Here is an 18583-nt window from a genome sequence, read left to right on the forward strand (position 1 = left end):
TGTCAAGATGATGTTTCCTAATGCTGAAGAAGCATTGGAACATCTGCAAGATCAAACCATCACACTCTAGATCAAACATGATTTCATAAGTCCTAGTCATGGCCATAACTCCTAAAATCTCAAGCTTCTTCCCAAAGGTAGAGCCTGCACTATTGTCCAAGTCTCGGAAAGTTTCTATCATCAGTCTGAAAACTCTCCTCATAACATCATCATTGTAAGGAGCTATAGGGGCGGTTAGTCTCATGATGTTACTGAGACAAGATGCAACTGGAATTCTAACCCCTTCACAAGGTTCCTCCAAGAACTTGTGTTGTATGAGAGCAAGCACAGCTGGTTTCAAAGCCCACATCAACTTCTTCCTCTCTAACTGACTCACTTTCGAAAGGAGGGCATCTAGTTCAACAGGTTTGACGAGAACTTTCCATGTGACCCTCATGTGCTTCAAATCTGTCCCCAGAGCATAAATCTTGTGTCCTATTTCCTATCCCTTCTGCACATCTATTGGTTGTTCTTTCTAAAGAATGGAATAGACTCCTCTTGAGAAAGGTCTATTGTTTGGTTTCTTTATTTGGTCCATGTTGCAATTCATTGAGGTACTGTTGTGTTGGTGTATAAGGTGCTTGAGAAACTCCATTATTCAACAAGCATCATAAATCACTTAGTCACACAAGATATAACAATATTGACAATACAGGGCACATGATAATGTGTGACAGCATTACTAATTTATCAATATACTACAAACAAGCTCTACACAATACATGCAACTGTAATACAAACTCAGTATTTATACTCTTGACATTTGCTTAACTGAAGATAAGGAAAATTAAAGAATAACAACAACTGGTATGTATGCTACCCCAAAGAGTTCCAGCGAACAGCCAGCTCCAACAAAATCCATCTCTAGTGATTAGAATCAGCCACACCACAATCTTGGACCAGTTATGATAGTGCGGCCCCCGACAGTAGTCAACGTATAGGTATCACAGTTGTTTGGATATCATGATTACATCGCAACCCCTCCCATATCATTAACAATGGATTAGTATTCTTGTGCACTCCGTATATGACTCAAAACGAGCCTGCTACAGGAACAATGCTAGCTTCAATAATAATGCTTTTTGTCCAAACGACTTCATTTTCCTTTGACAAACTCGAACAACATCCACAGGCTGCCACAATTAGTGCACTTCTCTATCACCTCAGACGTTGGTGCTCTAGTTTATACACAATGAAATATCTTCAACACACAATCCAGCAAACAAAGAAGATGAGACACTCGGCCCAAGTGTATTCCAACGACTTTGACCAGATCCACCTTAAGAAACTCGTTCCAGGAGGAAATCCGCTCTCGACAATACTTAACCTCCGGCAAATAAGGTGACAACAATTGATCACTGTGTTCCTCCTCTCAGCGATGGACCGAGACCTTGCCTTCAGGGAGAGACTCTGTCACCTCACTTATTGGTCATTGTTTTGGCAGACAAGCTCGGACTGATCTCAAATCAAACATCACAAGTAGTTTACCTCATTTGGCCCCTCTGCATACGGTTTGCCTTTGAAATTTGTTATTGCGGCTCCACAATGAATACAACGACTCTACATATACCGATCAGTCAGACCAACACGACCACAACCATGGGGTTTTTCACTGGTATCATTTGCCTGCTTTAAATTTGGCTCCAACACTTCCACTACTACCTGACGACACAATGAGATTTGGCCCCCTCCAAGAGAAGACAATAATTCGACACCCTCGATTTTGTCCCCGACAGCTTGAACTAACGCGGCTACACTTGCGTACATCCGCACTATTACAATTTAAAATGATGGTGCAGCCCTAAATGGACTGTCACAAACACCCACACAATCACTCTGTCTTGGTAGCAAGCAGAATAATAATTTAACTCCATGTAATTCTCTCCATGCTCTTAATAAAATTTTGTTGTCTGCCTTTCTACTACCCACGCACTCGTCTTCCCACAGCGACAAAACTCACACTATTGGCTCCAGAATTGCCTCAACAGCCACACGGTGCATTCAAACTATACGATCCTAACTAAACAATGCCCCTTGTGAGCGGCTCCCGGTCTTCAAGAAATCGCACCATAGCACTGACTTCGTCCAACAACCATTGGAGATAAATGTATACGCTCAGCACACTCAATACAAGTCACCACACTTCACTCGAAGTCACAACTCGATTCAGCGTGATCCTCGACCTTCTTCTCACGCAAATTTGTGAGTCTTTCTTGCGCTACGTTCTCCACACCAACGGTGCCAACGACTACGTAACTCTCTTGATCATGACCACATAAAGCAATTCACAATCACAACCATTGCTTCTTCAGACGGCGACTTGATCCACACCACACACTCCCAGTAGATGAAGAACGGGTGCCTCGGTTGCTCTACTCAATCGAGAATTCCATCACTGTTGTTTTCCTCCAACGATGGTTCCATGTCGAATACATGAGCAGTGGACTAGTTTACAGACTCGACAACTCGATCCACCCACACGTTCCTCAGCAAATGGATTTGTCCCCCCTCCCCTTAAGCGATATTCGATGGGCAGCACACGTGGTTTCTATTGAATGCTCACACTCAGTCCACGATCCTTCCAAGTCTAGCGTACAATAATATTCGATCTCGGTTGCTTCAATGAAAATGCTCACGACCCTACAAAATTAAAGGCTCTCGACCACTAAAAAATTCAATCTTGGGTCAATTTGGTCCTCCAATAGTGAACTCTGCCCTTTAGATTTTCAAGCAGATCTTGATTGAAATTGACTTTCTGGATAAGAAATTGATCTCTAAGTATTGATGGCAAACCTAGGAATTCAATCTTCAAAAGAGATAATTGGCTTCTTTTTTACCAAGGGTTTGTTTCAGAAAACCCTTGCTCATATTCCCGCAATGGATCTAGTTCAACAATTTTGGCACTTTGCAAAATCACTGCGAATAATCTCAAAACCCTCGAACCATAATAGTTATGACTAAACACCAGCAGGCTGAGCCAAGAACGAGGCTTTGATACCACTGTAATGTCCCAAATGACAAAAAAATTGGAACAAGCACTTCACATAAAATTATCATGCATTTAACAGAAGATTGCCATGTAAAATTAAGCATATAAATCATTGCAATCCCATAACACAATGAACAAGAAAATACTCAGCTTTATTATATTAGATGAATTAGGGTTTACATGCACATACAACCCATATAGCTGAGATAATCTGGCCTCAAACAGATCTACAATAATGCCACAAACGACCTCCAAAACAAACTGTAAAACAATAAACTACAACCTGTGAACCCTAAATGGATCCACCAAGGGAAGAGATGGGTGTTCGCCCACTCTCACTGAATCACCCGAGGGTTTCCGTCCTGGGACTACTGCTGAAGTAGAGAACCAGGTTCTCCAAACATCACCACAAAGACAATACACAAATCCAAGTTGTCTCCAAATGACCTCCTCATCTCCTTTTATAGGTCTAATGGATAGATCTCCAAACCTCTAGAAGCATCTTATTTTATTATTTTATTGTTATTCTAGAAGCTCATCCATTGACTTTATCTTAAGTGACCTTTTAATTTTATTTTACTTCACTTAAGTCACTTTTGGCCATTTTCTCCAATTTAATTATTTTTCCTTAATTAAATGACTAATTAAAGTCATTTTTAACTAAGGAAAATGGTAAATCACCCACCATACTCTCTTCGGCCACTGGAAGTCACTTCTTAGTTTCCCATCCTACAGATCTTCTCGTTCTGGTTCCAACGAGCTATTACACTGAGGTGTTCCATCAATTAATCTCCCCGAAATGCCACCTTGAGCATAATTAATTAAGTTAGGCTCCATAATAATGCTAATTTTTTAAAGTTGACGGAATGCGGTGAAACGAAAGACAAACTGTGTGGATGATGAAATATTGCAAGAAAATGCCATCAAATCCCATAAAAACTCCATTGAAACCCCTGATGACATAAACTTGTTCCACTGACCTGGCCATCACCTGCCCTAGAAATCCACTTTGGTTGTACCATGGAGGAAAACACAAATTGGAACATTACACACTTGGGAGCACCACAAGTTCTTACTTGGAAAATAAAGCGCCAACCCCTTGTCCACTATGTTTGGAGTCCATTTCTACATCATGGCACCTCTTGGACTTCATTAAGCCTCCTCAAAGGCCCAACAACACACTTTATGGATCATTCAATCCTCTTGAGAAGCTTATCTTTACATTATTGAGCTATTTGGTGGGCTTGTCATAGAACTTTTGTTATTATGCACATTATTTTATTTTAGGGGCTAAATAAGGCCACATTAGCCAAATCGAATTCATTGGAGAGTGTATAAATAGAAGGGAGATGAATCATATTGATCATCATCACTTGGATTGGGTTATCTCCTCTTATGAGAATTTCGCTATCCTTTTTTGAGGACGAGTTTGGATGAATGGATGAATTTTGATGTTTGGATCTTTTCCATTTTGTCTTGGAGCTTCTCTATTGGCATATCTTGATGATTGGATATACTCTTTCTTACATGTAAGTGCTCTTTTAATGCTATTCTTGATATTTTCTTTTGTCACATGCATGTTGCTAGCATTTTCGCTATAATGGATTGAAATTTACTGTTTTTCTTATGCGAAATTGTGGGAATTTGATCTTTTATAGCATTGCATCATGTCACGGGCCATGTACGAATGAGTGAATGTTCCCAGAGATAATTTGGGTCAAAATTTATCTTGATAAGTCATCAAATATTGCAAATCGAAGCGTAAAGACCCTAAAGTTGTTTCTCTTATGCCCTAATGCCATGCGAAGTTGTTTTCAAGGCCTCCTTGACCAAGTGAATCTATTCCAAACTACAAATTATCCTTGACTACATATCTCCCAAAGGACAAGGCAGTAATCCCCCATTCGTGATCATTTCAACGCTTATTATTAGATTAAAGGGTGTTAATCTAACTGTCGGTGAAAGTAGGGTTGCGGGGGAGCGCCCCCGATCCCCGCTCTGAATTCGCGCTCCAGTCGAGAGCACTTCGGGAGCTAGTGGGGAGTGCGCTCTCTGCAAAAAATAACAATCCCTGGTTTTTTAGGAGTGTTTAGTCTTTGTTGCAAAAAAAATTTGCAATAACATTCCAAATGCAATTTTTTTCAAAAAAACAAATAATTTTTTAGTGGGGCAACCTAATGATCAAGCCTATGGCCCTAGTATTGATATGCAATTCATGGTAATGTTAAATTCTTAAAGTAAAAGTGATATTCTCCTTAATCTTCATTTTCATCGTTTTACTTAAATTTTTAACATTACCATGAAATGACTCAGGATGTTTGCGAGTGGTTCCGACTTCATTGGATTTCATATGGAGAAAGTAGAATTTTAGATCTCATTCAAATCCAACAGACTTATTATTTTTTCAGGATTTCAGGATTGGGCAGATTGCAATGTTTCCATTGGATTTTGTCATGTATTAGGGTATGGAACTTGTATTTAATCAAGAGCACCAATCCCTCTATGTACCTTGATGTTAGTGACATTGGTTATCAAACTCCTCTATCATGACCCTCCTAAAAATGTACGAATCAGTCAAACAAAATCTTGACTTGACATGTTATGTTTTTTCTATCTTATGTTAATGCCTAAAGGGTGATATTAATGACAAAGATCATGATTTTCCAACAAGACTAAAAAATTAGACATTTCTCGTGGTGGCAAGAGGCCCAAGCATTAGCAATAAATAATAGATTTACTTGCCTTTTCTAGTTTCTAGTAGTTTTTATAACTATTGGCTCTTTCATATTTATTATGATATTTTTTGTAAATAATATATGACAATTTAAGTTTGAAGTTTGAAGTTGGCAATTATAACTCATTAGTAATGAATTATGAATATGATACTTTGTGAAAGTCGAAAGTTGTTTCATTTCATTTAATTTTATAGCATTTCATTTCATGTTAGATATTATTTATTGTAGTGGTTACACTTAGCTTACAAGTACAACTTTGGTGATCAATGATGATAAATGTTATATATTGAATTTTAAAAGCTTGAAACTTTAAGATTGATGAATTATGAGACTCAATATGTTGTATGTTACTATGTTATTAACTTGTGGACGTGGTTGATGAAAATTATAGCTTCTAGATGATTGTTGTTATATGGTTCAATCTATGTTTTTTATGTTTTTTATATCTAATTCATCATTCTACATGCTTTTGTTGACATATATGCATCAAAATATATATATATATATATATATAAATCACTCCCAAACCGGGAGCTTCTGAAAATGTCGCTCCCACTCCCGCTCCCAAGTAACCTTGGGTGAAACTTCTAGAAGAAGACGACAAACAAGCCAAAATGATCTGAGCCATTGATTAGAATCTAATCTGGGTTGTTGGTTATCAACAGAAGGATTATAAGAGGAGGCCTAAGGGGCATTTGGAAGACACATCGAGTGAAGATCAGAAGATCGATTTTCTGAAGAAGAGCAGCTGCCAGAAAGAATTTCGAAGTGATATTTTGCAGTGAGGGGGAAGGATAGTTCTGCTTGGAGATTTCTCCTAATTCGGGAATACATAGCAGAGAAGGCAGAGACAGATCCAGAAGAGGCAGCGCAGTGGCTAAGCTGGCTAGCATAGGCTGATGCAGAGGCAGCGCAGAAGAGTTGAGGAGGGTCGAAACTTTATTGGAGGAATCGATATCAAAAGCCAGAAGCCGAGGTGTGAGACCGGGAGGTGAAAATCGAAGTTCCTGGGAGGCAAATCGATCAGCAGAGGGAGTGACGATGTCCCTAGACGCTGTGACGCTAGGCTAACACAGTGACTGTGCAAAGGCAGCGTAAAGGCAACAAGGGGCAAGTCATTATGTGGTTGGATCAGTCAAATCTCGAGTGATAGTGTGAGGTAATCTCACTTATCCCTCTGTCAGTGATATTCTCTGTACTGGATAGCCAAGAAGGCATCCAGAGATTGTATTCAGAAATTACTATTGCATAATAATAAAAGCCTTAGTTGTTGCACCAGTTTTCCTGCACTGGGTTTTTCCGGGGACATTTGTCCAAAAGTAATGGTCATATGTTTTGTGTTTCTTTCTTGCTCAGTTTCTTGTTTCCGCATTTAATTTAATTGGTGAAGGTTGCAGTGTATTAGTTTCGGTATTTGTTGTAGGATGTAGTAAATAATTTGTTCAGTAATTTAACAAATAGAAGAAGCTTAATCAGTTGATGCAGTAGAAATTTGGGTCTTCCAAATTTTCACAATTTTCTCTAAAGGCCCTTCAAATTTGAAGCAAATTCGATGGTGGGATCTCGAGATATAGCAAGCCCTAGCTCAAGGACGATTCTTGCCCTTGGTTTCCCTTAGCTAGTGACCACATTGGGATCATTGCATCAAAATTACTGAAAATTTGCCCTTTGATCCCCTTCAATTAGGTCAAGCACACCCTTTATTGATCAACTCCACGCCCTTGACCTAATTTTGGGTCCACTTGGTCTCGTGTGGTCCCACAACTTGTTGAAGCTAATTTCACAAAGTCCACTTAGAAACCAAGTTTTCCCAAGGATTTCTAGGACTAGGTATCTCCTTTACAAGTCTTATCCACAAACCCTAGCCCTTGAAATCCCCTTGGCCCTTCCTAGAGAGCCTTACACCTTGCTTCTCAAGCAAGCAAACCATACAATTGAGTCTCTCTTGCGAATAGGCCTTAGGAATCACTCCTTTTCTCTTCATTGATTCATCCTTCTAGTGATTCCCTTTACTACCGGGTCTCCTCCCATCGGTGAAAGTACGTAAAGAGCAAGGAGCTTTAGTTGAGGTGACAATGGGCTATTGCTCTATCGTTGCCCTTGACCTAGTAGTTGTCCCTTTAGGATCCCCTCCTAGGACCCTTGCTAGTTTGAATGGTAACAGGCCCCTTGTTTTCCAAGCAAAATCTTATGGTGCTCCCAAGTGTGGTGTGGTGGCACAAGGACATCCTCATGGGTCTCCAAGTGGATCAAAAATGTATGTAGACCATCTGTAAGGGCTAGGATGATGATAAAATCCCTCCCTCTGTAGCATGAGACACCCTCTGGACCTTGGAACATCTTCCCACTGTATGGTGCAAGTGTGGAGCCGGTTGGGCATGGTGAACCAGGTGCATCATCCTCATCCAAAAGGTCGAACACGAGCAACCAATGAGGGTTGTTGGGGATCCATGAAGTAATATCTACTATGGTGGAGGCCCATGGCTCTCAACGCTCACCCTACAAGTGCCATTGTGGCCCTCTTGAGAGCTAGGACCCCGTATAGGGAGACCAAGCCCTAAATGGAAACCCACCTGCAATCCTGCATAAGATCCAATGTGTCCCCTTGCCTTCTAGTACAACAAATAATTAGAATAATCAAGTAAAAGAGCTTACAAGTCATGGAATCAATGGGGCACTTCATGGTGGCATGCCCTTCCATAGTGGGCTTTGGCATGTACAAGTGTCTCCAAGCTCAATAAGGGGGTTAGCCAAGGACCCTATTAGGTGGTTTCAACCTCTAAAGGGGGCGACATGTCCATGGTACATCCCTCAAGTGGTAGGTGGTAGATGATATAGTAATGGAACAGAGTGGGATCAGGGGAAACATCCAGACCACATGTCATGGTGCAAGGGTAGATACAACGAGGGAAGCCCACACTTGGGTACATGAGTGTAGGAGGGAGCAAATCTTGGTACATGAGTTACCCCAGACTTTGTTTTTCCACCTTTCTTCCTATGCCTTTTGCCTTTGTTTGATTTTTATTCACAACTGCTCGCGGCTCCAGGGGATGAGAGCATGATGTGTAATATATAGCAATGGATACCCCCATAAGGTGCGGCGGTTCATCACCCACCTGGGGTTAGGACAATCACGGGTTCCTTAAAGATGGAGGGGGCTCATCTAGTGCCCATAGGAACCAGGGTGATGGCCATGTATAAGGGGTAGAGCTCATCTTTGGCTTTTACCCATGTCCTAAATTTCTATGTCCCGGCCATTTTTTGCATTTTGTGGTACATTCCCTGTTGAGAGTGGCCAAATTATGTTTTTTATTTTCTTTTTAACTGCATCAACCTCTGAGGCATCATTCCAAGCCCAACCCAAGGTGCGGACAAGGGGAGGAGAAGGCTGACCCTATGTGGACCCAATGGACATATGTGGACCCAGATGGAAAAGACATGAATGGGGCTAAAATGAGTGGAAGGGGAGTAATATAGGTGGTATCGGGAAGCGGGACCACACAACCAAAATCAGGATTTCCCATGTAGTGTCATCCCTAAAGCTAATGGCTAGTAAAGGAGATCCCACGGGACTAGGATACAAGGGTAACCATGAAATCGGGTAGTGGAGACAAGAATACAAACCTAACCCACTCTTTCTGCCGAATTCCCCCACCAATCCATGCCCAAAAGTGCCCATGAAAAGTAAACAAAATTACTCAACCAAACCAAAGAAAAGTCATACCTTTGGGGTCGGGAGGCCCACCTTCGAACATACATTCATAACAAATGGGTGAGGGACTACATGGCTGGCTCAGGTGACAGAGAAAATGGCACATCAAACTATCTAGGGGCTACAAGGGGTTGCTGGCTGCCGACTGAGGACCATCTAGGAGAAAAAATTTCTCCTATATACACTACCCACAGGTGGTAGGTAACAAGGCCTAGTCGTCCTCCCTCCTTTGCCCTAGCCATGAGACCTAAGGACTTCCTCTTGCCCAACGTCAGCCTTTTGAAGCTTGATGTCAACCCTTGAAGGTTTCTTCTCCTTGGTCGTGGCCTTCTTGGGCCTTCTCTGCCCTTATTCAGCCCTTTATTTGTCTTTTCTAGCCCTAGTTAGGGGTTTCCTAGCCCTAGCCTCCCCTTCTAGCCCTCATTTGCCAATTTTTCAGTCATTGATTTAGTATTTCATCTCTAACATTTGGTTTTGCAGCGATTTTAGAGCTAACTTGGTGGTTGCAAGTAGCCCAGTTCATTGGAAGCTCCTCTAGATGACTACAAGGCCACTAAGCCTCTTGGTTTACCCTTTAACCCTTCATTTCTATCAATGTTCTCATTTTAATTTCTGAAGCATTTTACGACAGCAGTATACTTAGGGCTTAAGTGCATCAAAATCAAGCCTAAATTCACTAATAATTCACCTAAGGCATTGAGAATTAATCTAAAGTCAATTGAATGCACAAGTAAAAATTTTGTGGATTGTGGGTTGTTTTCCAGATCTGATATGTTTGCTACAGCCATATAATTTCACCTACAACAATGGCAAAATAATATAATCTTGGCCTAATAATCAATTTACAAACATATTTTACCATTGCCATTGTTTAAGTTTGCATTACCTAGCATATTTGATCATTATTTGAAGTTTGTCATAATAATTTAAGGGTTGATATACACTGCATAAATGTCTGATATAAAATTTATAGTGGTTGTGAAAAGTGTTGAAAGTCATCTAATTTCACTTAGCTCTTGTTCCTTGCATCTTGAGCATATTGTATAACCATTTTCTAGTGGAATTGGGTTTATCTCTTGTTGCTGCAATCATTTATTTATTTGCTGCCCCATCTTGCTTTGCATTGCAATTCTGCATCATTGGCATCCATTTTGCACTCTTGGATTAGCATATTTCTAATTTGCACAAGTGCTCTAAGTGGATTGATAAGTGTTTGTTGAGACTGGCTAATTTCTCTAACATTGTGAATTAATGCTCTTGTTTCTCATTGCTATCATTGGTTATTGATAAGTGGATACATTGCTCATCATTGATATTGTTGAGTTAAATAGCTTTTGTGGATTCGCAATCTAAGTCACTCTTGAAGCAATTAATCAAGTTTAATCATCATTGTGATAAGAGATCTAATTATGTCCACAAGAATTTTTTTCTAGTATCTAATTGGCATATTAATTTTCCATTGATTAAGATCTTGAAGATTTGCTAATTGTACATAAAGAATTGTATCTAATTGTTTGAGCATTGATCTTGTCTATCTCATAAGCCATTCTCTGTTACAATCTTGGCAACATTTTTTGGCACAGTTTAATTTGAGCACTTTCTCTTGTGGTGAAGATTGTCATTAATTCATTGTTTAAGTACATCATTGTCCTGAATTCAAAATCATTGTACCTTGTCTTTATGTACTTAAGAACTTTAACAATTTCACCTTAAGAGCATGCACTCATATTTTGCATTTGCATCTTAGGCCTAGTTGTGCACTAATTAACTTACTTCCAAGCATAAGCTTGACCGATAGAGAGATAGGCCCACCTTTCTCACCTAGCTTGCGATGTTTAGAACCTCTTTAGTGGTTAACATGGTGACCTTGCAATCGTCGGAACCACTGTCTCTGCAACACCAAAGGCATCGGGTGGTTAGAACTCAAGGGGAGGGATCGTTAATCAAGCCATAGCTTGCTTCCCCTTGGTTTCTCTCTCACAACCTACTCTAGAGACTAGCTTCAAAACAATTGAGAGGAAGGATATACCTAGGTAGGCATTTAACTTAAAATAAACCAAGATGTTGCAACTCACTTAGATTATAGGATTTGCATTTCATCTAGGATAGTGAAGCATCTTAAAGCAGCAACTGTTCATCCAGTTACCTGGTAAATAATTCAATATAAGGCAAGTATTTGACTCCATTAAGGCACTGGTTTTTCAGGATAAATCTAATCTAATCTTTCACTTGCTAAATTAACCAAGTTGCTAGGCCATTCAGTTGTGTCTCCCAAACTTGTTGGTTGCCAATGAGTCTCTCATATTCACATTTCATAGGGACTACCCCCCATAGCCTGCTGTAGGGAGACAACTAGAATGCAGAGGGCGGGGATGAAAGTGACAGCCCCCTCCTTGAGCATTGTCGCATATTGCCTGTACAATTTGGGCAACAACAGTCAACAAGCCACAAATGTTAGGAGAGCTTCGTCAGTTGTCTTGAGCTCCTCCTATGCTTACCACCCAAGACCCCTTAACACTAAGTATTTCCCTAAGGAGATCATTAAACTTTGAATTGGCTTTTTTATAATGATAGATGATGACAAGGATGCCTACTCTTCCTCCTATACTTGTATTTCTATCTCTGTCTCCAAGATTGTGTAGTAATTTCCAACGTCTAGGGTATACCTTTTACTGCACCTTATCTAAGGTTTATCTTTCTCTTCACCCTATCTAAGATATTTCTTTTTTTGTCTAGTAATTTCATTTGTATCTTCTTCTTTCAGCATCTCGAAGATATCTTTAAACTCCCATATTCCAATGTAAACTCGCTGATTGTTCTAGAGTCTAGAACCGTTGACCTACTCTTTGGTCATGTGTAAACTTTAAAAAAATTATACCATCTTATCTTATCTAACTACATGATATCAGCAAAACGATTTGAGGTGTCAACACCACGGTGCTATTGTCAGAGACTTGGAGTTGGAGTAGAGTTCTAGTGGTGAGAACAGAAGGATTATGTTGGTGAGGCACTGGAGTGAGTAAACAAAATGCCGGATAGCAAGGAAAGGTCATGTTTTAAATTTTCAGGGTTACTCAAGAAAATTGAAGAAGAAAGAGGGGTGCAGATAGAGAAAGGCCTGAATAAAGGATGCAGGACAGAGAACATGCTGCTAGCAACAAAAATCAGTAAGAGTACCAATTATCACAACGAAAAAATTGAAAAGTTGCCACTCAAAACACAAAATTGCAGGTACAAAAGCACAGGAAGCGTTAAAAGCACTGAGGAGAATTAAAAGTACTTCACAATTTCATAGAGTAGTAATATTTGATGGGTTTTTCATAAAATTGTTTAAAAGACCAGTTTTGTTTTGCATTGTTGCAGAGTCCTAACATTTACTTTGCTTTCTTACCATTGAACCGATGATTCCTCTTGGCAGTACCTTCAATCACCCTCTTTTGATGTGACTGCAAACTGCCATTGCAGAACTTGCAACCACTTCCTTTTGCAGGCCCCACAAACCTTATTTGTGGTTTGAGTTCATCCACCAATTAGTGTTACAAACTTACCTTTATTAGATATCCTCAAAATTTATGCCAGTAGCTGCAAGCCTTCATGCCTGAGGCTAGCAGCACAGTAAATTTTCTTTCTGGTAAAATCCTTTGCAGGGACTTGTTTTGTAGAACCTTCAGCTACATGCAAGCTACTATTGCAACTGTTTCTGAATCTCACAGTCAAACCCATTTATAAGACCTATGAGGATAAATTTTGCACAAGTTGCAGACCTTGGAAGACACTAGAGGTTGTGGGTGGAAATGGATACCCAGGTATCAAAGGTTACAAATAAGTAGCTGCAAATTGACACAAATAGTAAAGAGCTGCAGCAACTCTATAGCTTGCAACAGATAATTGCAGAACTCTAAATAGCTGTAATACTAGACTGCAGGAAGTAATGCCAGGATAGAAAAGGCTGCAACTGAATAGTCGCATAGATTTTATCCACTTATAAACTCTAATAAAATTCAGGCTTAGAACAGTAGCTTAAGCCTTGGTGAGTCCTTGTAATTGTGCTGAATTTGGGGTGTTATTATTCTAGTTAGTATTTTCCATGGGGACCAGCAAAATTCTAGAGATCTAGAGATCGATTTGCAAAGTCAAGGGAGGTCTATTGGCTAGGTCATTTATTTTATCTCTGAAAAGATGCTTAGTGGAATGCATAATTTAACTTTCACCGATTCACAAACATTAGATATTGGCCATAATTATAGCATATGGCAATTAAAAATTTGCCATGTCCTGGACTCCATGGATTTGTGCAATCTAATCATGGGAAAACAGACTGAGACTAATCAGAATGAATTATGCTGCTTTAAAGGCTCAATAGAATTATGACATCAAGAATTGTGATACAATAATGTTGTTCACCTTCATGGCAGTAGATGATGTGCTTCCGCATGTAAAAGGAGAAACAAATGCTCAAAGAATTTTGAAAATATTGAAATCAACCTATGAGGCTTTCAACATGATTGGAATCCTGCATCTTCATAATCAGCATAACAGGTTGAAGCAATCATGCAAAAGTCTCCAATTTCTCCCTATTTTTTCTGAGTTTTACAGGCTGCCAGATTTTCAAAGTTTTTCAGGTCCAAATTTCTGTTTGCCAAGTTTTACCACGTTTTTGCCACTTTTGCAAATTTCTGGAGTTGACGACCCCCACTGATCTTTTGTCAATGCCAACTTTTGCCACATTGGCTATAGAGTGGCATAAGGAACTTCTATTACCAACCATTTAACAAAGTCAAATGGTCACAGTTGGTCTTACTATGACAGATTCTGAGTCGGTGACTATTACCTAAAATAGTCTAAAAAAGTCCAACAAAGAGCTCTTAACAATTTTGAATCTCATAATACAGTTAGAAGTGGTTTCATTTGAAGTGTTAACCAGGGTTGTTACAAGAGAGAAAAGTTAATTCAAAAATCAAAGATCTGGGGGCCTTCAATAATGACTAAGCAACTAAATCAAGAAGGGAAAACAGTCAAAAGGAAAAACTGGAACAACAGGGTCAGGCAGGCAATAGTAGGACCAAATCGACACAGAAGACATGCTAGTACTGAGAAAATCCTGGTCATTTTAAGAGAGATTGTATAAAGACATAAAGGGAATTGACCCAGAAGGCTATAAATCAAATGAAAAATAAGTGTGTAAATAACGATGAGATGGATGGTAATGAGAACTCAACATTTAAATTTTTCTAGATTTATTTTATCAACAATTTAAGTCATTCTTTCTCGACAATATTTCTAAAATGTAAAGGTAAACCTTTATTTTCTCAATTGAGCAATCCCTGTCCTTTTCAAATTCCTTAAGTAAAAACAATACCAAATCACTTAAATTGCAATAACAATGTTTTCCATTGAAGTACTCCCTCTGTGCAGTATGCCATGAATCATCTAACCATTTAGTAGAGCTCACTGTGAAAATATCTATTGAATCTCACAGGGTGGCATGAAATCAGCAAGCTGAAATTGATTCCATAACCCTATGTCTTTCTTTCGAAAAAGATAAAGGAAGCATTATTGCTTAAACCAAATATGAAGATAAAGAAGAACAAGATAAGAGAGCAAGAATCGTAATAAATTCGTAATGTTGATTTCAGCAATTTATTATCCATTCAGCCTCTGATTTCACCTGCCCTCTCATAAGTCTGGAGTATACTTTCAGAAGCATTTATACTTCCAAAGTGTTTGAAAATATACATAGTTAAAAGAAAAAGTATATGCTTTCATACCATAGGCAATTTTACCAGACTACCTAGAATAACATTTTTTTAAAGCAGAAAGATGGGGAAGAATGTTGGCTAAATCAATCCCACTAAACTTTCAGGCTCAGCTATTTAATATCTACAAATAGAACTTACATGTAACTTCTATGATAGAAGTTGCGCCAATCAATAATGCTTTTTATCTGCAACAAAATCAAACATGTGTAGATAACTTTATATTGCCATTCTTAATTTGATGTCAGAAATATGGATTGAAGCAGCAAAATGTGTTTGTAAGCAAATGAAGTCATTATTGGTAATTTGCAATGTGCATAAAACAATAGCAGAAAATCCACAACACCAAATGAGAGAGAAACCATTTGAATAGCATACTTTCATATTCGAAAACACATCTTTAATGCAGGTACATTGAGTAAGTTACTATTCATATTCCCATGCTCGGAAATTAATTAAATGTCTCACCTAAGCTAATATGAAATGTAACTTTATTACAATAAGTCATTTCATTAACCTAAAGTACATCTGAACTATTATTCACATATGGCCATTATAATAATTTAACTCTAATGCCCAGAATAACTTGAAATTTCAAGATATCATCAGTAATTAATGGAAAGAGAAGAAAAGGGATAAAAGACTTGTGCATGGTTTTGCAGATTCAACCAAGATTCTGAGATAAAGCAAAATTCCAGATTTTATAAAGTAGGATAATGAAATTTGCAACTAGGAATGAGAGAGAATTTTGACAGTAGAAGTTGGGCATGGAATAGAATAAAACCCAACAACTATTTGTATTGAAAGGAATTGGTGTTCCGGCCTGTTAAGAAATCATACAGCTTTGTAATATCACGTTTTAATTACTTGGGTTATATTATGGGAAATTTTCTTCAGAAAATAATGCCGTACATTTAATCCAGAAATACCATGAAAATTTATCAATTTATACCAGAGAAATCACCAGCATGAAAACTCAATAATTAATAATTACTGTAACTCTGGCAAAATTAATATTAAACATAGCAATTACCATATGAAACAAATGCAGCAAATCTCAGCTTATTTATATTAATATAAATATGATATTACATGTCCATACAAATAATGGAAGAATGCTGAGATAAAACTCTCTGAGCTGGTGCAAACTGGATCTGGCCTCAAAATATATCTACTGCAACACTGGATCTGACCTCCAAACTGGAACTGCAACTGATAAGCACTCCTGTGAATTCTGAATGAATTCACCAAGGGATGAGATGGGTTTTCATCCACTCTCACCAAATCACCCAAGGGTTTTTATCCTAGGGCTACTGAAGCTGAGAACCTGGTTCTCCAAACCTCACCAATCAGAAAATACAAACCAACCAAGATATCCCAAATGACTTGCTTCCCTTCCTTTTAAAAGCTTGATGGATGGCTCTCGAACCTTCTAGGAGTATTTATTTTATTATTTTATTGCCATTCTAGAAGATTCTCCCCTTTACTTATTTAAGTGACTTTCAATTTATTTTTATTTAAGTCATTTTTCCCTTCTAGCCTTTTTCTCTAAATAGGCACTGTTACCGATAAAACTAGCAAGGGTCCTAAAAGGGGATCCTTGAAGGGCTACCACTAGTTCAAGGGCAACAATGGAGCAACAGCCCACTTTCACCGATGGGAGGAGACCCATTATAATAAGGATCACGAAATTGAATGGATTAATGAGAGGTGATCCTAAAAGCCTATTCACAAGAGAGGCTCAGATATATGGCTTGCTTCCTTTGAAAGCAAGATGAAAGGCTCTCTAGGAAGGGCTTAGGGGAATTCTAAGAGCTAGGGTTTGAGTATATGACTTGTCAAGAAGATTCTTAGCTCCTAAAATCCTTGTGGAAACTTGGCTTCCAAGTGGTCTTTGTGAAATTGGCTTCAATAAGTTGTGGGACCACACGGGACCAAGTGGACCCGAGGTTAGGTCAAGGGAATGGGGTTGAGAAACCAATGATGTGCTTGACCTAATCAGGGAGGAGAAGGGGATCAAGGAAGGAATTTTCAATGAAAGGTAATGCAATGATCCCAGTGAGGTTTCTAGCCAAGGGAAACCTAGGGCAAGGAATGGTCCCCGAGCTAGGGCTTGCAATATCTTGAGATCCCACTGTCGGATTTGCTTGAAATTTGGAGGGCCTCTAGAGCAAACTCCAACGCAGTTGTGGATGGCTATATTATGAGATAAGTGATGCCCTACGAGACCTAATGGGCTAGGCCTAGAAAAGAAGAGGTGGGGGTGGGGAGAAAATTAGGTTTAATGTGATCACCTTATGGTGGACCAGTGCTTAATCCTTTGGGGAGATTGGAGTCAAGAGTAATTATGACTATCAGTATTGGATTTTTTATGTCAAGGAGGCTTCAAAGACAACTTCGCATAGCATTAGGGCAGCAGCAAAAGAAGCTTCAAAGAATTTATACTTCGTTTAGCAAAATAGATGGCTTATCAAGATGAATTTCCATGATGAAGCATCTTTAGGAATATTCATCCATTATACATGGCCCATACATGAAGCATCACCACCTAGAAACAAAATTTCCAAAACTTCGCATAAATGGATGCAGTAAATTAGCCCTAATATAGCGAAATCCCAGCGGCAATCTATGTGACGAAAATAGAAAGAAAGAATAACATTAAATTGCACTTACATGTATAAGAGTATATCCAGCCATCAAAATTTTGCCAATCAAGAAGCTCCAAGACAAGAAAATGATCCAAACATCAAAATTCATTCCATGCTCCAAAAATTCGTCCTCCAAGAAGGATAGCAATGTTCTCTAAAGAGATACTTGTCCAAACCAAGTGATGATGCTAAAATGAATTCACATCACTTGTATTTATACACTTCTAATGAGTTTGATTTAGCTAATTAGGCCTACATTAGCCCCTACAATAAAATAATGTGCAAAATAACTAACTTTTGGTGACAAGCCCACCAAACTAGCTCATAAACAAAAGAATAAGCCTCTCAAGAGGTCGAATGATCAATAGTACATGTTATTGGGCCTTATAAGAGGCCTGGTGAAGTCCATGGGTGCCATAATGAGAAATAAGACTCCCAAAAGTAGTGGACAAGGGGTTGGCCCTTTGTTCTCAAAATAATGAACCTGCGGTGATGTAATGTTCCTAAACAGGAAATTAAGTGATAAACAAAGCAAGCAAACAGTCCAGCAATCAGAAAAACGAAATACACATCAGACACCCATGAAAATGATTATAATAGAGAACTATTGAGTCATTTTATTAAATCTTCAAGGGCAAATACAATGATAAAATAGAATGGTGCAGCTGGACTTGTCTCTAAGGACAAGCGTGACAAAACCCGAG

General features: G+C 38.9%; 1 protein-coding gene across 1 annotated transcript in view; it reads right to left on the reverse strand.

The window, feature by feature from the left end:
* The window catches only part of MAPR4 (membrane-associated progesterone binding protein 4), a 270659-nt gene that overhangs the window by 64169 nt on the left and 187907 nt on the right, over positions 1-18583 (reverse strand). Inside the window, exon 6 of the mRNA XM_089416574.1 lies at positions 15373-15419. Coding sequence (XP_089272700.1) covers positions 15373-15419 — 47 coding nt within the window. The remainder of the gene's footprint in view (positions 1-15372; positions 15420-18583) is intronic.

The sequence above is a fragment of the Pinus tabuliformis genome, chromosome 3_2 (genome assembly GCF_031772625.1).
Source record: "Pinus tabuliformis cultivar Carrire ecotype Pingquan chromosome 3_2, CPIR1, whole genome shotgun sequence".
NCBI lineage: Eukaryota > Viridiplantae > Streptophyta > Pinopsida > Pinales > Pinaceae > Pinus > Pinus tabuliformis.